Source organism: Caenorhabditis remanei, chromosome IV, assembly GCF_010183535.1.
Source record: "Caenorhabditis remanei strain PX506 chromosome IV, whole genome shotgun sequence".
Taxonomy (NCBI): domain Eukaryota; kingdom Metazoa; phylum Nematoda; class Chromadorea; order Rhabditida; family Rhabditidae; genus Caenorhabditis; species Caenorhabditis remanei.
The window spans coordinates 11,158,305-11,184,475 of NC_071331.1; the positions used below are offsets into that span (position 1 = coordinate 11,158,305).

General features: G+C 37.0%; 3 protein-coding genes across 3 annotated transcripts; 1 reads left to right on the forward strand and 2 right to left on the reverse strand.

Annotated features, from left to right (window-relative positions):
* Positions 1-5,765: 5,765 nt before the first annotated feature.
* Positions 5,766-9,589, reverse strand: GCK72_013264 (uncharacterized protein; the record flags this gene model as incomplete). Its single annotated transcript, XM_053729759.1, has 6 exons — positions 5,766-5,846; positions 6,618-7,425; positions 7,874-8,362; positions 8,850-9,129; positions 9,174-9,372; positions 9,425-9,589. 6 exons carry the CDS (start codon positions 9,587-9,589, stop codon positions 5,766-5,768), a joined length of 2,022 nt encoding a protein of 673 aa, XP_053584531.1.
* A 640-nt stretch (positions 9,590-10,229) lies between these two features.
* GCK72_013265 (uncharacterized protein) lies at positions 10,230-14,312 on the forward strand (the record flags this gene model as incomplete). The annotated part of the gene is made up of 9 exons (XM_053729760.1): positions 10,230-10,281; positions 10,329-10,452; positions 10,498-10,754; positions 10,856-11,084; positions 11,455-11,540; positions 11,598-12,011; positions 12,067-12,215; positions 12,264-12,437; positions 14,148-14,312. The coding sequence occupies 9 exons, from the start codon at positions 10,230-10,232 to the stop codon at positions 14,310-14,312; spliced, it is 1,650 nt and encodes a 549-aa protein (XP_053584532.1).
* Positions 14,313-14,932: 620 nt separating this feature from the next.
* Positions 14,933-19,791, reverse strand: GCK72_013266 (uncharacterized protein; the record flags this gene model as incomplete). Its single annotated transcript, XM_053729761.1, has 9 exons — positions 14,933-15,109; positions 15,154-15,232; positions 15,282-15,415; positions 16,297-16,422; positions 17,088-17,149; positions 17,647-17,739; positions 17,790-17,915; positions 17,961-18,118; positions 19,625-19,791. The coding sequence occupies 9 exons, from the start codon at positions 19,789-19,791 to the stop codon at positions 14,933-14,935; spliced, it is 1,122 nt and encodes a 373-aa protein (XP_053584533.1).
* Between the last annotated feature and the right edge of the window lie 6,380 nt (positions 19,792-26,171).

Genomic DNA, 26,171 nt, shown 5'->3' on the forward strand with positions numbered 1-26,171 from the left:
TATAATTATCGCGTACCGATAAAACAGGAAATTCAGAAATTTGAATCTATGTGTTTGCCTTAATGAATAGGTTTGCTACCAGTACATTCCATCTTGTCCCGGTTAACATGCAACTTTCAAAACCGAAAAAAACTGCCTAAATTTTTCCTACCACTAACATCCGTTTATTGTAAAGTGTATAACTAAATGTGCTGAAACATAAATATTTCAGAAAGAAATCCCCGCTAGCCGGTTATCCAATAGTTATAACAAGCTCGGATGTTGTAGTCTCTTGCCAGGGATGACAGCTAGTTTCAGACAAGAGATGGGCGCTTAGAAAGAAGTTAGGGACAGACCGTGTTCGAAAAGATAAAAATACGGATATTCGTAAAATTCCATTAGTATGATTCAAGTGTAGTTTCTAAAAATACAACTTTTGAAACAGGAAGAATATTAGAAATTTAGAATTTTTCTTAAACATCTCAATTAATATTTCATCTAACAGAATATCATTGGAGTTTTGGATCTCAGTGAGCCATTAAAACATTCATGAATCTGTATAACAACTGAACAAGATTTGAAACATAAATTTTTAAAAATATACTATTTCTGACACAATCAAAACCCAAAATGACGATTCTCGAGTTACCTTGAAATAATAAAACATTCGAATCACTCGTTATAGGGCCTTTTTGCTATCTTAACTTTATTCTGTTTCAAGACAACTTGAATCGCATTCAATATATTCATAGCCATTCCCATTCCGTCATGTACCCAAGTTTCGTCCAGTTTCAAACTTCATTTCAGACTTGTCTACTTTGCCGTTTCTTTTCAATCAAAAAGATAATTTTTTATTATCCCTTCGTCTTCCACTAGCATGATGAAACATTCGCGAAACAGTGAAACATCAGTAATTTTATCAGTCAGCTTCCACTTCACACATTTTCATTCTTTTTCAACAAGAATTGTACAACTTTGAAGTCAGTGTAGAAACATTTATCGAACTACTGAGATACTGGCAATGGCGGGCGTTATTTTACAGGAAGTCAAGATAATCAAGAAACAAAACAAATTATTTTTCATTCTCATATGTAGTATCATACTTTTTCTAATGAACTTCTAGTTTCATTGGTTCTAGTTTTAGGCGCACTGCCGTATTTACAAGTTTTAACGATTTAAAAATCGTTTGTTGGTAACTTATCCCCTTTTGGCTGTTTCCTGTTTTTTGATTGTTGTAAAACAAAATAAGTGAAGATTACAGCTGCTGCTGCTGCGATCTCATGTATAAGTCCCCATAATCCCTGCTTCATAATCATATTAAGATGATCAGTTATTTGACCTTTTGACTTTTTTCCTCAACTCATTTCGCAGGTATCCTTTCTCCTGTTTCCTGACTGTTGTAAAAAAACAACAAAAAACTACAGCTGCTCCGCTCGATAATCATAACAAGATTTTGCAATTAGTCCCTTCATTAGCAATGAATACAGTTGTCAATATATATTTCCAAACTACATAATCCAGATATACTTTTTCACAACACTCTTATTTTTGTCATAAAGTTTTATTGGGAATGCGAAGAAGTTTGGGATTTCCTACGTAACGTTTCTTGAAAACACAAGTACTTCTTAGTTTTCTAATAATTTACACTTCTGAGTTCATAATACTAGTCAACGACATGCAAGTTTTTAATGGAAACATTTAAAAATCTAATCTACTGTGTCACAATGTCTTAATAGCTCTTTTGAAAATGTGGCATCAATTCAGTTCTTTCTGCGTGAACTGAATCATTTTTCATTCTTTAACCCATAGCTATTTATTTATTTTTCCCCTCAACTGCACTACTTTCCTGTTTCGAATAAATCGCCACTGTTTCATGAAAAGCATGAATCCAACATTTTCAAAACATTCGTTCTTTGAAAAAAAAGATGTTTCACGAAGAAAAAAAAGAAAAAAAAGATGTTTCACTAGTTTGCCTTAACTCTTATGCAACTATTAGAATCGTTGAAAGATCCAAATTTAGTCTGAGCTAAAATAGTTTAAGGATGACGTCTTAGAAGCTGAAATTTACTGCTTCAAGTTGTTCTGATACTAGGAAACGTTTTGAACAACCATTACTTCGCTCAAGCTAGTGGAACTATCAAAAAGAAACATCCGAATGTTCGAAATGGTCTGAAGATCGCAGATGTTCCTCTGATAAGGTACTTTCAATCCGTCTCTCCTTTGCCATTACCACCAACAAGCCGCAAGGACAGACGTTCGAGAAGATAGGACTGAAAGTGGACGAGCCCATCTTCTCACATGGGCAACTGTATGTTGCTTTGTCTAGAACCACCTCCAAGGATGGGATCCGAATCGAATCCGTTTCCGGAAAAGTGAACAACATCGTCTACGACGAAGTTCTCCATTAAAACCTCTTCTTTCTCTATATTATTTTTCTAAAATGTCGTCTTAGGCTAGCTGAAATTCACTGTTTCGAGTTGTTCTGATACTAGGCAAAGTTCTGAACAAACACTAATGAGTTTAGTTAAGTATCAAAAAGAAACACCCTATTGACGCAATGATCTAAAAATCCCAGATGTTCTTCTGATAAGTGACTGATTGAAGACTGAGATCAAAGATCAATTATTTTTTCCTGTTACAATTTGTACTGAAACTTATTTCACCTTATTCAAACTTACTTCGCCGACTTCACATGCATGCAGTTCACCATACTCTTAATTGTACTGATGGAATTTTCTTACTGAAAGATTCTGCCACAAATTCATGGGAACTAGTTTTCGAAATGTCGTAGAAAACTTATCTGTTTCACTTGAAACCCAAAACTTCGGATTTACATATTTTCCAAGATTCCACTGTTTCGTCGAAATTTTATCATAGTGAAGGAGTTTAATTCAACAGTATTTTTAGAAAACTCACTGTTTCTCCGCGCCCCACCGAAATAGAAACGAAATCGTGCGAAACATTGAGAGGCGGAGAGAAAACAGATTTCAGAACTTGAAAGAAAACATGTTGTTAAAAAATAAATACTGAAATATTCTCAGGACTACTAATTTTCCAAATGTCGTAGAAAACTAATCTAGTGTACTTGAAACCCAAATTTTTGGTTTTATTTTTCCAAGATTCCACTGTTTCGTCGAAGTTTTATCATAGTAAGTGAGCTAATTTAGTTCAATAGTAGAGCTGAGTTAACCATAAGATTTCATAAACTTAATGTCTCTCGGATTGTTACAAAACTATGATGTTTCACTAGTTTGCCATAATCTTTATGAAACTATTCGAATCATTGGGGGTAGGAAATAAGCTTGAAGCTAAAATACTTTAAGGATGTCACTGTATCAGGTTGTTCTGATGCTAAGCAAAGTTCTGAACGAGTACTATCAGATATGGTTGCTGACAGCTATAAAAAACACCCTGATGCTCGAAATGGCCTGAAAATCTCAACTGTTCCTCTGATAAATTACTGATTGAGAACAAAGAAGAATGAGAACAATGATTTTTTTCTTGTTTCAATATGTACTGAAACTTACTTCACTTACTTCACCATACTCTTCATCGCACTGATGATATTTTCTTACTGAAAGATTCGGCATCACAGGTGAAGTTAGCTTTCCAAAAGTCCTAGAAAACTAATCTAGCGTACTTGACACCAGAGTTGCATGGAAGTGAAAATTTCTTATCCGGAAGTCGGAAGTCGGAAGTGAATTTTCTTATCCGGAAGTCGGAAGTCGGAAGTGAATTTCCTTAACCGGAAGTCGGAAGTCGGAAGTGAAAAAACGCCCGGAAGTCGGAAATTGGAAGTCGGAATTCCATGCAACTCTGCTTGACACCCAAAATTTTGGATATTTTTTGCAAGATTTCACTGTTTCGAAGTTTTATCATAGTTAGCGAGTTTAGTTCAGCAGTGATATTTCTGATGCATGTCTTTTTCATAGTTTTCATAATACTTCATAAATTTTGTCTCTAGGGAATGTTCCAGACGTAACTTGGCCTTTCAAATTGGCTCGTATTCTATTAGGTACTTCTGAACACGCTGATTCCGAATATGTGATCCAATTTAGCTGAACACTTCATTGAACTGAGATATAAGCATTTTAAGTCATTTCTAGGGCAAAAAGTTCATTTTTCAAGAGGCTGAAAATCAATTTTCGACTCAATTTTTCTAACTTTAATACGTGTGAATAAAAGCTGAAAAAGCACATTAGAAACTTTTTCTATTTTTGGCATTTGCAACGTCGTGATTAAACTTTTCCTGAAAACTGTTTTTACTAGAAAAAGTTTCTAATGTGCTTTTTCAGCCTTTATTCACACGTATTACATAGAAAAAGTTAGAAAAATGAAACTTTTGCCCTAGAATTGACTTAAAATGCTTATATCTCAGTTCAATGAAGTGTTCAGCAAAATTGGATCACATATTCGGAATCAGCGTGTTCAGAAGTACCTAATAGAATACGAGCCAATTTGAAAGGCCAAGTTACGTCTGGAACATTCCCTAGTCAGACTTTTAGAAAACTCACTGTTTCTCAGAACTCATCTAATTTCTATGATGAGTTGAGCTTCCGTTACGAACCAAAAATCCACAATTAAACAGCTCTCTCAATCAGAAAAAGAAAAATGTTATCATTTACCCTAATTTTGCCGTTTCAGGTTTTTCATAATTTTCTACTGATTTCTCTTTCTTTTATTTCCAGTAAGAAATCATTACGGTCGGGTCACTGCTTTCTAGGACTTGCGCTCCTCCGAAATAGAAACGAAATAGTGTGAGAAATTGAGAGGCGGAGAGAAAACAGATTTCAGCACTTGAATGAAAACATGTTGTTACTGTTTCGCTTACCTTTCATTATAATTCAACTTTTCGCTCCATTTGATTCCATGATTCTATTTTTGACGCTTCCAAATATCATTTCGAAACTCTTGGTTTCAAAACGTCCTAGTTGCTAAATGACCCTGTTTGGACACAAAGGGTTGTTACGAAATGTCCCAGTTTCGAAACGTCCTTCCCATTTCGTAACTCATTCCCTTCTAATTAGCACTACCTACCCAATTAGTCACCGCTTCTTGTTTTGAGCCACTCCCCCTGATAATCCTATTCTTCTCCCTTCGCACAAATCCTCTGCGCGGTACCGTGTGCCCTCTCATCCGGTAACTAATTACATCTCTTCCACCAACCGAACCATCGAGAAGGTAGGTCCCAATTATAATTCAAATCTTTCCGTTCGATAGGGGAAGGTGCGCGCACAATAAGCAAGAGAGGGAATGGGATTGCGCAATGAGCTGAATGGAGCACCTAGAGGGTCTCTTAATATGACAAATAGAGTACTTCTACCTGCCAAGAAGGGGAAGGAAATGGATACATTTGAATATTTAGGAGAGCTAGAAGTTGTGACATTTGTCTCCCCGAAATTCTCATACATCATAATATAAATTGGAGATAACAATCTTTAGTCTCTGGTGGCCCACTCATCTAGTCCGATTCGAATACTAAAATGGCAGCTATAAAAATAAAAAGAGCAGAAGGTCAGGGGGATGTTGGGGGAGTGCAATAATTAAAAACATACTATAAATAATTCGTGGCATGATACACTTATTCATTAATTGGGCTGGAAAGAAGACGAAGAAGACACAAAATAATGGGATGACTGGGATGAGAAGGAGAGGTCAACATTTGACACAAAAATTAACAAGGGAAACGCTAAAAAGGAAATGGTTAGAGATTCATGGAATGCAGCAATAGACAAAAATGGAACAAAATGTGATAAAAACGAGATTTAGCACAGAGAGTGAATTGATTATTTGAAACCGGACATCATTGAGTTGATCACTTGAGATGCTTTCGCTTGGGTGGCAGATGAGGCGTTGTTTTGGGCTATCTGGAAATGATGACTGTGGAATTTTCAGAAAAATAATGATTTTGAAGGTGGGCTAGGCGTCGGAGGAACGCCAGATGGAAACGATATCTTTAAAATCAAAATTCTCCCAAATACAGAGAATGTTTATCGACTTTCTAGCATTTTCGATTCCATTTTAGTCGACTTTCACTGGTTTAGAAATGGCATACTTTCCAAACGTCTCACAAGGGAAGTCTTTGAAGACGCCACTTTCAAACGACCTATAAATTTGGTTATAGGTATTTTCGACCACGAGGAGTCCATTTCTGCAATCAAAACCTTCTAAATGTCTATTAGAGCCGAGTTACGAGCTCTCAAACTTTTCATGTGGATAAGCTTTTTCACATGGAATTCCAAATCGACAAATAGTGGAATTTCATGTGAACAGGCTTAAAAACGTGAAAAGTTTGAGAGCGCATAACTCGGCTCGCAGAGACATTTAGCAGGTATTGACTGCAAAAATATGCTCCTCGTGGTCGAAAATACCTATATCCGAATTTATAGGTCGTTTGAAAGTGGCATCTCCCAAGACTTTCCTTGTTAGAAATACAGAAAAAGTTTATCGTTTTTTTTAACAATAAGGTCTCCAGTTTAGCCGACTTTCACTGGTTTCGAAAAGTTATATTTTCCAAAAACGATCAGAAGCTTGTTTTTTTCAGATTTGACTAATTTTGACAACGTCACTGACTCGATATTCGGCTATCTCGCTCACTTCACAATTAGAGACTTTTTTCCAGAAAACCCCGTACTCACTTGAGTAAGAGCACTGGCGAATGCAGCCTTATGAGCCGGTGACATTTGAGCAATAATCGCCTTTCGATTCTCAAACATTTGTTTGAAAACCGGATCCAATTGAGCCGAAGCCCCTGCGTTGTTGCGACGTGGCATCTTTCTGTCCATTTTTCTTTTCTTGTTTCTTCGTTTTCTTGCATCAGCCGGACCGTCCGGATCTTCTTCAGAAGATGTGGAGGAGGAATCAGATGAATCGGACGACGCTCTTCGCTTGATTTTATTCTTCGTTGAATCTTTCTTCTCCTCATCCGAATCTATTTCTCCTTCATCTAATTCCTTGACTGGTGGTGGAACTGGTGGTGCTGTAGTCATCGCCGTCGTTGGCAATTCTGATGACGTGGCTTCTGAATCCATCTTCTCCGCTCCTCCATCAACCGAATCTTCTCCTTCTATCACTGCTCCTCTCGCCATTATTCTCTGTTTGATATCCGCTTTCCTTGCCGAACTCTTTTCATTTCTCCATTTCTTCCATTCCTCTTGACTCATTCCCTCAACTAATCGTGCTTGTCTCATCTGTTTCTTCGACAATCCACCGTTTCCAATCTTCTTCGATCCGTCATCATTCGCTCGAACCACTCCGCTCGCTTTCGTTTTCGTGAGACGAGCCCATGCTTCGAAACTCAATGCTTCTCCTCCAACAGCCATATTTCCATCGTCATCAGATTCGATTTCGACGTCTCCTGATTCAACGATGAGACGATCACGATTAGCAGTGAGGAAGGCGCCGACTCCCATTTGAGCACGAGCAGCTTTCTGGCGTTTGAGAGTTCTGAAAAGATAATTTTGATGATTTTTTTGTTTAAAATCCTTCATGGCAATTGTCTGGCGCGCATTTAGCGCTTTTTTTCAAAAAAAAAACTGAATTTTACCGTTTTTGAATACTTTTTTGTCAAAAATAAAAGATTTTCACAGATTTGTTCAGCTAAATCTTAAGAAAATGACGTTTTTCTTCGGAAAAAAAAACTACGTTTTTTGATTTTTTTTTTTTCTCAAAACCTGGCGCTATGAGATTTAAAAGTTTTTAGAAAGACACTAAAAACCAGTTTTTTAAATAATTCTTACGGATTGTAAACTTTTTCTGTAAAAAACGCGCCAAATGTGCGCCAGTTCTCAGATTTTAATAAAAAAGCACACTTCATGCGAGTTTTTCTTTCAGACACCTCTATTCTTCGGGTCTGGCGCGCCTTTGGCGCCTTCAAAACTCTCGAATCACTTACCCCTTACTAGCCGTTTCCTTTTGCTCTTCCTGAATAACTGGTTGATAATTCACAGTCTCCATCGGCACAAACGTGGATCTCTCGTAAATTTGTTCATTCATAATTTCCATTTTCCACATTCTCAAAAGTCCTTCGATATGATCACGCATCCAATGCATCTCCGTACGATTCAAATGTCTCTGGAGAACTGTCCCCATAGCTGGCTTCAGAATCGAGTCGGGTACTCCATTGTATTCGGCTGAAACTGTGTCACACAGCTCGTAGAGTTCGTCTTTTTCGTTGATTTCAGCAAAGTTGAGTTTTCGTTCTTCTATTATTTCTAGGAGACGATTCAGAATGACGTCTTCATCGATTTCTGGAGCCAATTGACCAGTGGTGTTCGATGGGATTTCGGATGATTGGTGTTGGACTGGAGCCTTGCGAGAAGTCACCGACGGACGAATGTCATCCATTTTTGAGTAGAGAGCGTATTCACGAGGACTAAGAAGTCTGAAAATGGAAATTTTTGAAGAGTTTGGTGAATAATATTGATAAAATCAGAGAATTTTTCGAGAAAGAAACAGTTAAAGGTGCTCTTTTCCCGAAAGTATCTAGATTGGAGCAACTTTTAAACGAAAACCAGCCATAATTCGCTAAAATTCGAAAAATTTCAAAGAAAACTTCAGATTAACCCTAAAAATTCGACTTTGGAGAAATTTTTAGGTGAAAAATCAGTATTTTTCACTGATTTTTCTCTGAAAAAGTAGGTCTTTTCGAATTGGATAAGTTATCAGAGCTAAATATTTTCAAATTTGGCCAAAACAGTGGAAATCAGGAAAACAAACTATTTTTCCGGAGTTTTCCTATTTTTTATTGATATTTTATGAAAATAGTAGTTAAACAAAGCTTTCAGAAAATAGTTTTAGATATCTTTTGATAGAAAATAGATTTTTGATCCCAAATTCACGATTTAGCTATAAAAATATCTGAAACTTACGTCACAATGCACTCATTCTCTCCATCATGCATTTTGAATTTCGATTCTCCACCGAGAACCTTCTCCGCCGCTTCTCCATTCGAAAGAAGTACTTCAACTTGGAATAATCCATTTTCAGAAGCCATCGGAAGAGTTTGGAAATGAATTGGAGCCTCTCCGTTAAAGAAATGTTCAATCATATGTTCATCGATAGATCTTGGAGCGTCGAGAAGGAAAACGAGACGAGAATCATCAGCGATTTCGAAGAATTGACGTTTTTGAGTGGAAGTTTCGACAGAGACTGGAAAATTGGAACATAGAGACGGTCTCATTCAAGAAACTAACAAAATCTTGGATCCACAAGAACTTCCGGTCGAAATCCATCAATAACCATCTTCTGAAGACTAGTATAAGCATCACGAGCCGCGTCGATTGAAGAGAATAAAATTTCGATTCTTCCAGTTTTGATTTGCCGTTCATTTGAATTTTCTGGCCGCGAGAATTGCGCGTCGAAGTCAATCGACTTGTTTAGCAGGTTTTGAAACTTAAAAAAAACATTTTTCAATTAATTTTATTCCTAAAAGTTGGTAAAGTACCTGTCGCATCTTTAACCATCCTCCCGGGTGTCTCAAATTCTGTACAATCACTGTACGAAGCGATTTAGTGTTCTCCTCCGTCACTGACACCACCGATGCGGCTGGTTCCGCAGTCGTTTCTTCATCACCACCCTGTTCAATCACCGGGTTTAATTCCTCGCTCATTTTTTTGCTAAAATTTGAGAGATTTAGTAAAATTCAGTGAGGAAAAGCTCGAAAACTGTATTTTTCGAAAGTTTTATTGTGGAGTGCCGGTGAAAATAAATGGGGAATTTTCGGCCACGGCCACTCTTCCAATACGCGCGAAGTTTGAAAAGAGAAAGTTTATTCACAAAGAATCAAGGCCGCTTCCCATGTGACAAGCTTTTGAAGTGAGATCTCTATCTGATCGGTAAAATTTTCATCTAAGGTGATTTTTTAAACAAAAAACACAATTCAAAATAGTTTGAATCAAATTTTCTGTTTAAAAACGTTTTGAGATAATTTTAAATATCAAAAAATACAAATGTACAACCGATTTCGTCTGAAAATAAAATTTTTCTTTTGTTGAACAAAAAAATAAATTTCCAGCTTCTGTGCAATCTGCCGTGACGGTGCTCACACCAAAAACGCCTACCGTAGTCCTTCTCGAAAACATTCGAATTTTTTTTGTTATTTGTTTTCTCTCTTCCCGCCTCTTTATTCGCTCTTTTCAGATCAATTTTTATCGATTCCCGTCCGATTTTTGCGGATTTTTCGCTGTAAATCGGATGGAAGAATGTGGCAAACCATCGGAAACAACAATGCCAATAATATAAGTGAAAAGATGTTCGAAGAGTTTCTTGTGCTCGATTTACTCTCGAAAAATTCAACGAATTGTGAGTTTTTCTTGCTAAAATTTATAAATTATTGTGATTTATTCCAGATCAATATGTAGTCTGCTACCAGAAAGCACTATTCGAAGCGATAATTCCGTTGGCTTCTCTGAAAACTTTCGGACGGAATGGGCTACAATACGGCACAGTTCTCTGCGGAACTTTCTTCATTGAGTTGGTTTTTTTGCTCATTCTGATATGAATTTGCAAATTTTCCAGCTCATCGTCAAAACAACTTCGTGTAAAATCAGTGAGACGTATCTATATGCTGACGAAAGCCAACAATAATAAGTGGACGCAGTTGAAATTGGAATTCAACGAGAGATTGAAAAAACACGTTATTGCATGCTCCGCATTGACTGGCGGATGTTTTACTTATCAGGAGAAAGAGTATCGGACACCGGCGGTGTTCAATGATGTATTGGGTATTATAGTCGATTCGGATGACGAGCCGCAGTTACCGAAACGGCAGATTGGTACGGTTTTTGATAAAAATAACGCTTTTCTTGATATTATTAGCGGAAAATCGCTCATTATTGTAATTTTGTCGATTTTCAATCAATTTTCACTTTTTCAGGCCGCCTATTCTGCACCGTCACTACTATCAAATGCGAGACGGACGGCGCGTGGAAACTTCGCATCGAGGCAGTCAAGAAGTTCGAGAAAGTTCTCTCCTTGGCGATGGAGGCGAATGTCGGTGACAACGAGCATTTCGGATTGGTGACTCGTGAGGAATGTGAGGAGAAAAGGGACTTGCGATTGGTGTCGAGCAGAGATTTCCCGAGAGATGTTCGGATTTTCAGGAGGTATAATGAGCATTATTGCATAACTCGCTTATAACGCAACATTATGGGCTGAAAAATATTCCAAAATATAGATCTCGGCGAGTTCTATGTCGCTGGCATACTACTGGACGGAGGGCTAGTCGTTTTTGCTCCGCGGACCGGGTTTTTTCGGCGATTTTCGCGTTTTTGGCACATTAACAAATAGACATCCGGCCCGTAGTAGTCCGGCCAGTAGTATGCCAGTGACATAGAACTTGCCGAGACCTACATTTTCGTATATTTTTCAGCTCATAATTTTGAGTTTTGAGCGAGTTACGCGCCGGCGCGATTTGCAAGTATGATAATAAGTCAAACGGAGAAAATAAGTTTCAAAAACAAGGTTTTTTTTCAGTGGATCTCACTGCTGCGAGAGCATGGAACCCGGACATCGACGTCCTCATCATCTTCATTCGGAGTGCATGAATACATGTGTTGGAGGTTTTTTTTCTATAAAGTATCTGACACTATTCCATATTCCAAATTTAGCATTTCCAGAAATGGCGCTAATCGGAAGATGCATGGCATTCCGCATGAAACGGTGTCACGGAATGAATCCATCTCAATCCACTGCCGTCGACGCCTACACGACAACAGTCTCACCTACATCAGAAGGACGCCACGTGGATTTCAGATCAATGCGTGATGACGTATCACAGTTGGAAGTGTACGTGCAGAGTGGATTCGTTGAAGTCGTCACGATCGCTGAGTATTCTGGATATACGGATCACGACGGTCAGCCGCTGCTTTGGAGTCATGACGTGGAATTCGTTGTGGATATTTCTGGATTGTTCCGTGATCAGAACTTTGGTTTCGGTCTCTACAAGATAAAAGTTGTTCGGTTCCATCGGAATAATGTGTTCGCAAAGTGGCGGTTGGCTAGGAAAAATCCGATATTGATGGCGACGCAGAGTGAGTTTTGCGAGAGATTTTTGCAAATTCTTATATGAATTCATTCGTTTTTCAGCTCGTTTCCACTCCCAAAGTGCTCATTCCATCAGTCTTGCCTCTCTGTCTATTCACACGAAGCCACTCGTCGATGAGTCAACTTCAGAAGAAGTCGAAGAACCCAGACGACGTCTTCCATCGTTCTCGAGATTCGGAACCTCTGCGCAGGTTTTTTAAAGCAACCTGTAACTCCTGAATCCATATGTTCCCTTTCAGAGTTGCTGCCTCCCAAGTACAGATTCTCTCGATAGATTGGGACTTTTCGATGCGATGGTTCGTAATGAGAGAGCCGCCAGCGTGTCGATTTGTGTCTCCGCTCCTTCGACGACTACTGTTCCACTGGGAACCCGACGTGTCAATTATGGAAGATCGATGTCTGTTTCTAATAAGGTTTGGCGTAGAAACGTAACAAAGGCGTAGAAATCATCATACTTGTAAACTGGGCCGACACGGGCCGGCGCATAACTCTCTTCAAACTCAATCTTATGAGCTGAAAAGTATACCAAAATGTAGATCTCGGCGAGTTCTATGTCCGTGACCTACAACGGGTCGGATGGTTACTCGTTAACCTGTAAAAAGTGCCAAAAAAGCTATTCTAGCCCTGCCCGCGGCACATTAACGAACAGCCACCAGGCCCGTAGTAGGTCACAGACAAAGAACTCACCGAGATCTACATTTTAGTATACTTTTCAGCTCATAATATTGAGTTTGAAGCGAATTACGCGGCGGCCTGGTTTACAAGTATCATTCTTACACAGGTAGTTGGCGTGCGGACCGCATGCGGATTCAGTTCTACTTTCCGCCCGTATAGAGTCCGCGGCGGAATTATGGCCCGCTACGGACTGTAGATGGACGCAGTGTGGACTTCGGGAAAAGAGGAGGAAGTGGGCGGCAGGCGTCCGCGCGCGGACTCAGCGCGGACCGTATATGGATTGGCGAAATAGTCCGTATGGACTGGCCGCGGCGGCCGCTTGCAGCAGCTCTTCCGAAGCTCTCGGACTCCTCTCGGATAATGATAATTTTATTATCATTTACGGAGTTTTAACGTTTCTTTCCCTATTTTTCGAAAGTTTCGCCTTTCTTTATGTTTTTTATATTGAAATTTCTTTTAATTAATTTTTTTCGTGAAAAATTCTCGCATTTAACTGTGAATGATCGAAAATTTAGTATGTTTTCAGTCAGTCCGTTGGCCCCAAAAAGAGAAGAAGCGGCGATAGCTGAAATGGAACCAATTCTTCGATTTCCTCAAAGGTTTGTGATAGTATTCAACATTCTCTATTCAAAATAAATTTTTTCAGTGAGGAAATTCGATAAAATTGGCCGGAAATCCTTCTCAAACATGACATCTGTATTTGTTCGGAGGAGGAACCCTTTTTCGAAAGTAAGTTAACTGAATAAATATTTTTTATTCCGCAATTAATTGATTTTTTTCAGAAATACAAAGGGAAAAACGGAAATCAACGACTGAATATTGCTTCTACGACAATTGGATTTCGATTGATTTCAAGGACACGACTGGCGGACAAACTTGTGATTTCTATGTCTAATTTGCTATGTTTTCATCTTATTTTCATTATTTTCAATGTTCCTTTTTATCTTTCTTTAAATAAAATAGTAATTTTATCACTAATCTTCCTTGTTAAATGACGATCTCAACCGGGAAACAAAAGTAGGGAAGGGGCTGGCGGTGGGAGGGAGAGGAGCAACTTTTTCGGCGCGCGGACTCGAAACGGACCGTATATGACGCACACATATCGTCCTTAGCTACTTCTTTTTGAGTCCGGCGCGGACGCGTATATGGTCCGTATTTCGTCGCTGGCCAACTACCTGTGTTATATATAAAACGCGTGTGGGCTCTGTTTGTGGATTTGTCTGTCTGTTTTTCAGGATGTCCGCAAGATTTTTGAGAAATAAAGGGGAGAGCGCGCCATGGGCAAAAGTCGAACCCTCGCCCTTTCAGCGACAGGCGTGAGCGTTAACCACTCGGCCACGTGAACGCTTTTGTGAGGGGGTGAACAGGAAAATAAGAAGAGGCCAGCCGGATGAAGCGCCGAAGGCGCTGCAGCCAGGCTGGTGGAAATCATAATTCTTTGGCTTCAGATAGTTGAAATCGACGATGATCTTCTCTGGGCTCACCACGAGAACTCTGTCTCAAAAATAGTTGAAGACGACGATGATGCTGTGGCAGTTCTTCCGAAAGTTGACATCACCACCGCCGTCGCCACCACTGTGGATAACTTCGATGAGAATTCCAACGTCTTCTAATTCTCTCTTTCTCCTTTTTTTTGCATTTATTGAACATATACATTAGAAAATATTAGTTTTACCTGAATCCATATTCCCTCTGTTAAGTATTTCCCCTCTCCTTCTTAAAAAGTATTGAATTGTTAGTTTTATATTCCTCATAGTTTAGTCATTCCAATCGTTTCTGTTTCTTAATTTCCTAAAAACCATATCTCCCCGTTATTCGTTTATTGTTCCCCGTTGTCTCCCCGTCCCGATTATTATATCATTTTGTACATACCATTTGATTCAGAGAAAAGGGTCGAAAAATGGGGTTAGAAATCCCATATTTTCCTTCCCTAATTTCCCATTCTGACCTCCCCATATCCCTACTATTATTTGAGGTATCCAACCAACCACCGTTGTCTCGAGAATATTAACTTTTAGAAATTCACCAAAAAAAAGCAAAGAAAAACAAATCTGTTGTATACTCTCTCCTCCCCCTCATTCTTATCAATGCAATTCACTGTACAATCTAATAGAATCTTCTCGAATCAACGAAATGTTCTCTTTTGATGTTAACTTTTTATTTGTACTTTACATTTTACAAAGCGCGTTATTTAGGAGATTTAGGAAAACATTTTATTTGCATTCAAGTAAAATTAACACTCGCTTTTCCTCTTGCATTTCGGCGCCGTTTTCTCCCAATCGCCTTTCAAATTATTAAAATAAATGTCAGTCTCCTTGACAGCTTCCAAATTTCGACTAATCTTTGCTTTCTGACTAGATTCCTCGGTTTGTTCGTATAACGGAGTTGTTCGAGATGAGATGCAGAACATCTGGAAATTAGAAAATAGTTTCACTAGTAGATCAGAGAACTTACAACTCGAATATAACTAATCAGCTGCTTCTGAAATTGTTGATCATAATAGAACATGGCCGCCGGGAAACCGATTCCATATCTGAAACCTTATCTCCATTTCTATCTGATTTCTTTTTGGAAAATCTCACAAAATGGCAGCATAATTGAATCCAATCAGTATCCAATTCATCGATGAGTCGTGCTCATCGGAGCTCATTCGAACCAGAAAAACACCACAGATTACAGAAAAGATTATGATTGAGATGATGCCACGTTTGAATAACTGAAAATGGATTTTTATGAATTAGGAAGGTGGAAAGACAAACGATATTAAAGACTTCGTGAAACGGGAAATTTTTCAGAAACTGGGTCTTCACATGTCTTTATTAAGACTGCCCGAATTAGAACCGCCCGTTTCAGAACTGGGATTAATTACAGCTGTTACCGAGCATTCTCAATGGGTCTGACTTTTGAACTTGAAATAATTTCTCAAACGGGCGGTACATGACGAACTGACAGTTATTGTGAGCTCGTATGACTATATTAGAACTGTCCGAATTAGAACCGCCCGTTTCAGAACTGACATGAATTTGACCTACAACATCACAATAATAATACGGAGATCCCCCTTCCCGTTTCACTTCTCCCATTTCAACTCCTTCACTATTCCCTTCATCGATACGGTGAAGTTTGTTGATGAACCTATTTATACACAAGGTGGCAAAAAGAGCAAAAAAACTATAGTAAAGAAATCGTTGTTTGCTTTTTTGCTACCTTGTGAACCGGTCCCTCACTTACATAAGCAGTCTTCAGTTTTTTTGGAAAACACCGGGTGTTCAAATGTCTCTATTAGAACTTTTCGAATTAGAACCGCCCGTTTCAGAACTGACATGAATTACAGCTGTTACTGAGCATTCTCAATTCTTCCAATATTCTAACTTGAAATAATTTCTCAAACTGACGGTACATGACGAACTGACAGTTTTTGTGAGCTCGTAGATAGAACTTAATTAGAACTAGCCATATCAGAACCGCCCGTTTCAAAACTGACAAGAATTTGAACTAGAACATCACAATAATAATACGGACACCCTCCTTCCCGTTTCAGTTCTCCCATTTCAATTCCTCCACTATTCCCTTCATCGATAGTACGATGTTACTTACATAAGCAGTCTTCAAATTCTCGACAATCTGATATCGTTCTGTCAGCGAGTAGGCCACTGACTTCCTCGTTGAGAACTTCTTCTGCACGAATTTCTTCGAATTGTAGCTCTCGTTTAGGAGGCAGACCTGGAAGGAAAGTTTATGTGTGTTTCATGGGAATTCTTTATGAATATTCCGAGAATTGCTGTTTCAGGAATCTGTAAAAAGTTATTAAATTAAAAAAAAGAAGTTTTCAATCAATTACGACTCGCTTCTTTTCTTATGTTCAAACATTTGAGATTAATTTTAAGGTCTGATTGTGAGGTCAATATGATTTTTTAAAAATTATTCGATCTTCGCCAGCAACTTCCAAGTGTACCAACTGATATGAAGACTATCTATCAGAAACAGGACAGATACAGAATGAAAACCGTTCTCATTATAACTTCACATCTTGAAAATAATGAATTTCAAGTAAAACTGGTCTGGATCTATGTACTCTGTTTTCAATAATTTTTGAAAACTGTCATTTTTGCAAAAGTCAATACTGGAGAAATAAAACCAAATAACTTATTCCTTATTTTAAATAAGGCATTGTAGTAACTATTTTTTCACACTTATTGATAAAGTAAGATATTTACTTGAAACGGTATTCCTATGGGGAAAGTTATCTCTCTCACGGACTAGTAACATTTACTGTTACTGTAACTAGATGAGTGAACTCCGTCTAACTTTACAATTGATTTGTCGTTGTTCAAACAATTATTTAAAACCTTTTATGCTTCTAGAAATAACAAAGAAGATTCACTCACCACAAAAGCCAACATATTAATCGAAACCAGACAGGATACGTGAATGTATGTTGGGATCACTTCTGAAATTTAACAAATATTTCAGTTACACTTGGTTTTTAAATGTTCTTCGTATTTTATTTCTATAATATGTCAAACAAAAAATTCAAATGTTTCTGAAATCATGTCCTCGAGGGGATCATTTGTTTCGTTTTCAACTGATTTTTTTAATGTGAATTTAGATCTAAATGGTTTTGGTGAAATCTGGAAAAACTCTGCTCCGCCCACAGCTAATGTTAGAGAATAAAGGCTACCCGAGCTAATTGGTCTAGCCTAATTAACTGTTTCTTCCAATCCTTATAGATTTGTCAATTATCAAATCTTCAGTGAGTCGGGTCGTTTATCCATACTTGTAAAATCACGGTCCTGCCCTTCAGGCATCCGGCGATAATAAAATTACCCAAATAAACTTTTTTGAATTCCCTCCCAAAGACGGGCCAAAACGAGCTGACCTGGGCTGGAAGTTTTGAAAAATAAAACCCATGCCCAGACCTTGACAATCATGCTTTCTTCTACTTACCGAATGCATAAGTTAATCCGATCATCAATGACCAAAGATACAAAAACAAGGAGAGAGTGTATCCGACATAGTGACGCGGTTTGTGCTCATAATCTAAATTGAAAAATTCTTCCTTTGTAAAAGTACAAAAAGAATGTAAGTACCTCCAATATGAACAGACGCGTATAATCTCTCCATCATGACGAATGGAGAGAAATAAAGAGCAGTGAATATGAGACAATTCCTACTGAATGTCACCAGAATGAAGAACCAATTCGTTTTTAGACCGCCTGAAATAATTTTCTGATGACCATTAAATTTGCTTGTGAACATACTCTCATCATCGATTCCATATTGAAAATAAATCTGAAACAGTCGACATGCCATTGATATGAAGTACTGAGCGACGAGGTTTTTGAGAAGCCACGTAAGGTTGGGATGGTATTGACTGTTGGTACAGAGGACATAGAAGAAGACACCGCATTCGAAGTAACTGGAATTTTGTTCTGTTTCAGATTTGACAGAATCATTTGTAGGTTTTACTTTTCGCAATTCTTAGTGTGTTGCCGATCGAAATCTTCCCCCTGTGTCTACTGGTTCCTATATCATTCAAAAGTTATCAAACCTACATGAAAGAGAAAACTTTGACTTATGTTCTGAGTTAACTTTCAAAAATGTCATCTCGAATTTCCAGGATGTTTCCTGACTAAGCGAGGCAAGCAATATTTTCTGTTACTATTCCAGTGCCTTGTTCTGACGTTGAAACAGATTAATAATCAGAAATTCAATTAAAAAAATCTTTTCTACAGTATTCTAAGTATTCTAAAGAAGACACCACATTCGAAGTAACTGCAATATTTGAAGTTGAATAAAGTTCGGTTTCAGAGTAGTCTGAATTGTTCCTATATTTAAGTTTTTGCAATTGTTGAATTGTTCCGACACCAAATCTTACTCCTGAGTCTACTGGTTCATATATCATCCAAAAGTTACCAAAACTAGATCAAGGAGAAAACAATGACTTTTGAGTTCATTCCAAAAATGTCATCTCGAATTTCCAATATGTTTCAATGCATACACGAGACTGGCAATATTTTCAGTTACTACTACAGTTCCTTGTTGTGACGTTGAAACAGATTACTAATCAAAAAATCCTTTTTTTTTTATCTGGCCATCATAAAACCTAAATGTTGCTAATCAACTATGTAGTCTAAATGTAATGATAATCTATCAAAATTGATAAGACAAGATATTAAAAAAATGATATTTTTTCTTCCGATACATGATAGTTGTCAAGGCCCGGCCCGGCCCGGGTAAATTGGCCCAACGTTAAAAGTTAAAAATTTTCAAATTTTTTTGCGAAAAAGTTAAATTTTCGACTATCATTCAGAATTAGAAGAAATTCTGAAAAATCATCAGAAATGGGCTCATTTTCGATGAAAAATTGAAAAAAAATTTTGAAAAAAGTGTCTCTTTTTGAAGCCGGGCCGGGCGGGGCCTTGACAACTATGTGATACATTAATGAGATTTCACTATCAAGTACATACATACTAAAGGGATGCGGGTTGTGTGACGATTTTAGATTCGAGAAGTTTTCTAATACAAGAAGTCACATTAAATTACTTCTTCTGATTTAAATTTACAAGAAAAGTGAAACTGCAAATTTACAAAAATATTGACTGTTGAGTACACCAGAACACAATGTCTTCAATGAAATTCTACCAAAACCATGCATGTTATATCTGTTTCATAAAACAGTCAACTTTGAATAAAAAAGTAAAATCTCGGTAATCAGACGTTCTACTACATATATAAAAATTTCTGACTTTCCATCACAATCAGGCTCTAAGATCTCAACAGTTTGTTTTTCAGATGCCGTCACAAAACATATTTAGTTGCTGTGGTTGTTTATCAACACTTTTTCTCTGTTTTTATACATTTTCAAGTGAAAACAATGCATTTCCAACATTATTGTTTTGAAGAAAATCTAGAAAAAGCTCACCTCCACACTAGGAGAACAATCTCCAGAATATAAAGATTATCAATAAGGTCTGAAGACATGTCCAAGTTGGAGGCAGTCCGATTGATAAGTGAGAACAGAATCATATCAGCCGTCGACGAGGAGAAGGAGGAGGTGAATTCAATTTGAGTTATTGGATCAAGAAGCATTCACTTGAAAGAAGAAATAATTGGGTTCATAGAAATAAAAATATTTTTGAAAATAAATGCAGACAGGAGATATAGGGCAACGTATGACGGGAAAAGAAGAGCAGGGAGAGTTGGAAGTGGGCGGAGCTTCGTGTTTTGTGTCTATTTCTTTATGCACTAATGATGAGGTGTCGGGAAGAAGAAGAGGAAAGGAAGACAAGAAGAGAGCAGAATTCATAATTTTATGTCTCTGAAGGAGTGGATGTATAATGAATTTTTAATTTATGATGAGATGTTGCGGAGGTTAAAGAGCAATACAAGGAGCTCTAAGTCTAAGGAGACGGCGTCATGAGGTACTTTGCGGTTTTGCTAAACATAATTCTTCAGAAACGTGTTCTGCTTAACGTTTTACAAGATTTGCACATTCAGAAACAGGAAAAATTCAGACTTGTCATGGGCCCGGTCGGGCCGGAATCAACCTTTGTTTTGGGCCGGGTCGGTCCGTTTTGAACCAAAATTTGATACTTTCTAGTGGAAATGTTTTCTTTTTTTTCGAAAAAAGTCGAGTTTTTTATGGACCTATTCTCGACCTATTCACAAGGTAGCAAAAAAAGCAAAAAACTATTTTTTGCTAGTAGTAAAAAATAGTTTTTTGCTTTTTTTGCTACCTTGTGAATAGGTCCATTACCAAAAATTCAAAAATTGACCAAAATGAGAATGTTTATGATAATTTAAGCACTTTTACTCTGAATTTTCAAAAAAATTCGTCGAAAAATGAGTACTCATTTTTGAATCCTAGCCATCCGTAATGAGAGAATAATGAATCAGACTGAAAATATCTGAAATATGCATTGAATTACTTTATACCTTTTTAGAATCAGAAAACTTTTTGAACATCTTCATCAAGGAATGGGAAGGTACCGATCTGGATAGACCAGTCAAAATAAACAGATTTCTCAAGTAGACGACATTTTGCCACGAATTGGGGATGGTCTTAAAAAATGGTCACCCTGTACAAGACGGTTAGATTTAATATTTTCCAATTCAAGGGAATAGATGCTGCAGGAACCGGCAAAAAACCTGTTGACGTTCAAACTGTTCAGAGATAATTCAACCGCCTGATCTACTAATTCATTGAGGTTAGACTACTTTTTATCAATTAGTTGGAACAGATTTCATTTTTTATACAATGATCATTCTATGGATTGAAAATGTCCTTAAAACTTTAGATTTTGTGATAAAGTCCGGTTTCTTCGGGAAAATTCCCACTTGCAATTAAGAAAAGAAAAAAGAAAAAATTTTAGGAAAAAGCTTTTTGAGAAGCTTTTGAAAGAAAAAAGAAGAACTTTTTCTGATTACAAGCATTCGCGTCAAACCAATATAAATGAGTTATCTTTCAAACAAGCGCATGATTAAACATGAAAATTGTTTTCAAATCCTGCTGTTTCATCCAGGCTAAATATGAATAACTATGAAGCATAAAATTCAGTACTTCTTGCAGACACCGGAACCATTCCTCTCTTAATTCTTGTCAAGATCTGTGAAGCGAAGGCGGCATCACAGGTCGTTCGCGAGTAGACGCGTTACGGATGCGAATCTTGTGCGGAGTCTTTACGGATCCGTAACGACGCTTCTCGCGATAGGTCGTTCGCGCGCGACTCGTATTTCTCATTCGCACACGGACCGTTTATGGATGTCCAACTTTGGTATCGACTGTGTGCGCACTGCTCGGATACGAGATCGCGTGAGGATGGTTTACGACGTCCTACTGAGCGACTCTGATTGCTTTCGCAAACGGATCGTATATGGATGATTGGACTAACTTTTACTCTCGCGGCCAGCTCAATTTTTATTTTTATTTCGAATATTTTTTTCCTATTTTTTCTCAAATTTCCTTGATTTATTTACTTTTTCATGGTTTTTCAGGCTGATAAAATTATTGGAGACCAATTCAAACAAAATGGACAACAACTTTGTTGAGGTTTGTCTATCGGCGACCTATAAATACAGTATATGACTTCTATTTTTCAGAGTCTTGTCGGATTTTCAAATCAAGAAATATGGAGCCGGAAGTTCAATATTTTTTGATAAGTTATGAAGAAACAATCTACTTTCAAGCAGTTTTTCGGTGAGTGAGCGATTTATTTCCAGATAAAAATGAGAAAAATAAATTTTCAGAGCATCAAGTGTTGCCTTGACGGAAAAGGACGGAGGCAACTACAACAGGATTTTGGCTTCAAAAATGGACAGAATTATGGATATTGACACAAAATCGACACATATAGACAAAAAATTAGGAATTTTAACTAAAGTCTATATTAGTTTTTTTGTTGACTTTTCTATCTTTCGTTCTTGAATTTTTAATTGTTTAAATTTTTTCTGAAATAAATAAGTCATTATAAAAAGCTTTTTTGCTTTGAAAACCAAGAAAAATGGGAAGGGGAGGGCAAGGAGAGCAACCAGAAATGAACGGGTCGCGCACGGACCATATACGGACGTTCGCAAACGGGTCGGTTATGGATCCATAACAAGTCTTTTTTTCGGTACCGATATGGACCGTGCGCGATCGTCCGAAGCATCCGTAACGGATCGTTTGCGAACGACCTGTGATATTATTCTTACAGTACCCCCATAGAAACCTTCCTAGCTATGAAATCACGAAGAGAACCAAATAGATCAATGAGAAAACATTCTAGACCCCAATAAACTGCATAATCTCTGAAAAATATGCTCACCAAGAGGGAAACCGGACACTTTCGCTGCACTTATGACAAACATCTCTGTCTTGTCTGGATTCTGTGTTGGAATCAAGCCCCGCAATAAGCAAGTCGATTCTGTTTCAAGTAGATAATATGAAGGGAAAGAAAATTGGAGAATCCGATACCGTAATGCCTTTTTTTTTGTATTTTTAGCATCTATCGACAGCCAATCTTCATTTTGAACTGAAAGTTGAAATATCCTACAAGCCTACCGTAGGCGCCACATGTATGAAAAAATCTCCGAAAGTTCGAGGAATACGAAATCGTAAAATCTAAGGCGCGAATTTCTAAAAGTATTTGACAACAGAATATTCGAAAACATATCTCACTGTTTCAACAAGTTAATAAGTTTCTATTAGAATTCCTATTAACCGCTCGGCCGTATTTTACTGGACAATAAACTCTCACTATTTCTAAAAGTTCCCAAGAGGCAAGAACTAATGAGTTCGAAGTTGGGGGGATACGACAACAAATTTAAAATTATGAAAAACAGCGAGGTGTTCCGGGAATCCATTTACATTCTTGAAAACATATACTTTGTATAATTAAAAAGAAAAACGGAACTGTGAGAACTCTTGGTTCCATCAGACAAGAGAAGTTCATTGAGTCTTTTCTTTCTGATTAAATGGGTAACCTAATAATGTAAATAGATTGAAAGATTGGTACATTGACAGGTGATCTTTTAAAATATCAAACATATCAAACTGAGATTTGATCTATGAAATTAGCAGCCCCCTGATTTCTCATTTTAGAACTTTTAAACGAAAGATCTGGATGGCTGAAATGAGCATAAAAACAATAGGAGAATGAAGCTCTACAAAAGTTCCAAAAATCATTAACAGACAGATTTTCAGTGTGTATAAGCTATCTAATTTGTTTTTCCGTTTTCTTTCTAAATATCTTTTCAAAATAAATTTTGAAGAAGGGAAAACGACTGAAAGGATGAGGAACGGAAATGGGTAAGGGGGACTTTTCGAATAAGGGGGAAAGGCGAGTTTGAAAATAGAAAATAGCAATTAAACTGAATGAGTTGACAATACTATGTCGGAGTACTGAATTGTTGCTCTCAACTTTTTGAAATAATTAATGTTTCAAAATGTTCTGAAAATACAGTTTTGGTTAAAAAAAACATTCGAATACTGAAATGATTGAAATATCTTGTTTTGAAACGGTTCCTAGTTAAACTCGGATTTTTAAATTTATGAAAACATTCAGAAGCTTAAAATACTGAAGGTTATGAGGTTTCCTGTTTCATTGCGTTTTTAAAAGTTTTATTACTTTTCATTAACATTAGCAAAATTGTAGAAGAACTGGAAGCACTATAGCTCGGCGGGTTTCACAGCTATGAAAATGTTTCCAACTAATGAAATATTCAATATACATTTATTAATTTTTTGTCAATTGACAACTTTTTGATATTTTTTCTGGATATCTTTTTTTTTAAATATCTTTTTTTAGAACTGACATCACTGGGTGCACTTCTATTACATGTTTTACGGCTGGCACAAACCACTGAATGAACCTTAAATTTACAGTTGATCTTTATAGATTTACACTGAAACAAATAAAGTTATTCTGACGTTTTGTTTATTGCTTCTGCCTTTATGAAAAACTAAACATAGATCTGCAAGCAACCCCCCACAATTACATGAAATCATTTAAGTGTTTCAAAGCGTTTTTAAAATTCTCATGTTTTTAATGATCGTGATTATGGTGAGATTTTATCACAATAAACCAATACCACAATAAACTAACAGTCTCAAAAATAAACCTTCATACATGCGTACATACACACGAAAACGGAATTCAAACAGCTTCTTGCTGAACTCCAATAACATTTTAAAGCAATTTCATTTCGTTCTGTTTAATTTGGAACATTTCGATATATCCATTGACGATATATCCATTCGATATATCCATGAGCTAGTTTAGAATCCAAGTGAAATATATTTTTTTTAAGTTGTCGAACGTGTTTTTTATTAGGGTTCATAAAAAGTTTTCAGCTTCCAAAAAAATTTTGAAACTATTCACTTCAGTCCTTTTTGATGAATAATATATCAGAATCTAGTTTTAGAAGGGAACTAGCAGAATGATATCGAATGGTATTTTTTCTGTTTCAATGAATTAACAAAACGAGAATAGTATAACTGAAGTGTTCAAAGATGAAAAATAATTAACTATAGAGCCATCTTCCTTTTTCGATCCGCTGTAATAATATCTCCCGGGATCTATAAGGCAATTATTGTACAGAAACATTTGTTCAAAACCAATATTAGAGTGTGAATGGAATTATGTTTAAGGTTTTCTCTTATCCTTATGAAACAAATAAATAAAATAAATAAGCATGGGAAAAATGATTATTCGAAAAGTAATTGAACAAAAATATCATGAACTATAACCTACAGTATGTCACAGTTCGGAAGTTTCTTATTTTCGAACATGTCTCAAAATTCGTTATTCTAGTTTTGAGTACAAGTTCTTCAATTATAAGAAACATACTAAAAAGCCCTGTTTCAAAGTAATGATAAATTGAGAGCAGGTAATCTAGAATATTGGGCAATGTGCGCCTCTTGTTGACTATTCCAGCCTCCAGTAGTTAACGTATGTACCAAAGATTTCAACAAAGTACATAGATCCAAAACTCAATTCCAAACATTTCTTCCGAAACTCTTCCATAAAAATGGGCGGAGCCTTGGGATCTCTGTCTCATCAAATTGCAGAAAACAAAAGGTCTCGAGTAGAACTAATTAAGTGGAAGAAGAGAATACATTGGTCTCTTGTTAGAATTCCAACTTTGTATTTTGATGAATGAAAACCGAAAAAAGAAGAGAGAGAATAGAGAGCTCATTCCGTTTTCTTCTGACGCTCCTTTGATGCAATTACTCGGCTAAACATCCCTTCTTTCTTTTCACTCTCAAATACAAATTCTCTCATCTTTTCTTTTTTTTAGTGGGGGTCCATCAGACGGAATTAATTGGCAATTGAGAGACTACGTGACTTTTTGAATGGTGCTCGTTGTCGAGAAGGCGAGAGGAAATGTTGCAAATTCTCAATTATTCATTTTCAAATATCTGTGGGCGCCGTGAGGACTCGTTTCACGAATGTGTCAAAGTGAAAGAGGAAGTTTTTCAGGGAAATGAAAAGGATTTTCAATTTCAAGAGAAGGCTAAAATTGAAAATTTTGTCAGAGGGATGTTCGGAAGCAACCTGAGAGTATTCTCAACAAATCAAGGTAATTTCATTTTCTATCAATTCAATATGAAACAGACATGCAAACCAACCAATTTTTGGTTTCATCTGTGATATGTGCAACAGTTTCAGCTGTTCCTTCGACTCACTCGTCAGTAAATGAAGTTAATCGAGTTAATATTTATTTTTATAAAAAATCACATGAACAAGCTCGCGTGGATGAATCAGACTGTCTAGTGATCAATAGTTCACATTTCAGTTAAGAAACAGTAAACTATTGATGATGATACATTAAAGCAATCAAGCAATTATATCAAACGTGCATTTATGTCCTGGTTGAGAAACAGTTAGCCTTTAGTAAGGGTAAGTGGCCTTGAATACTCAGATTCTCGACGAAAAACTCACTGTGAAGCTTGATTTTGTACAGTTAAAGTTGCCCTGACTTTTCCATCG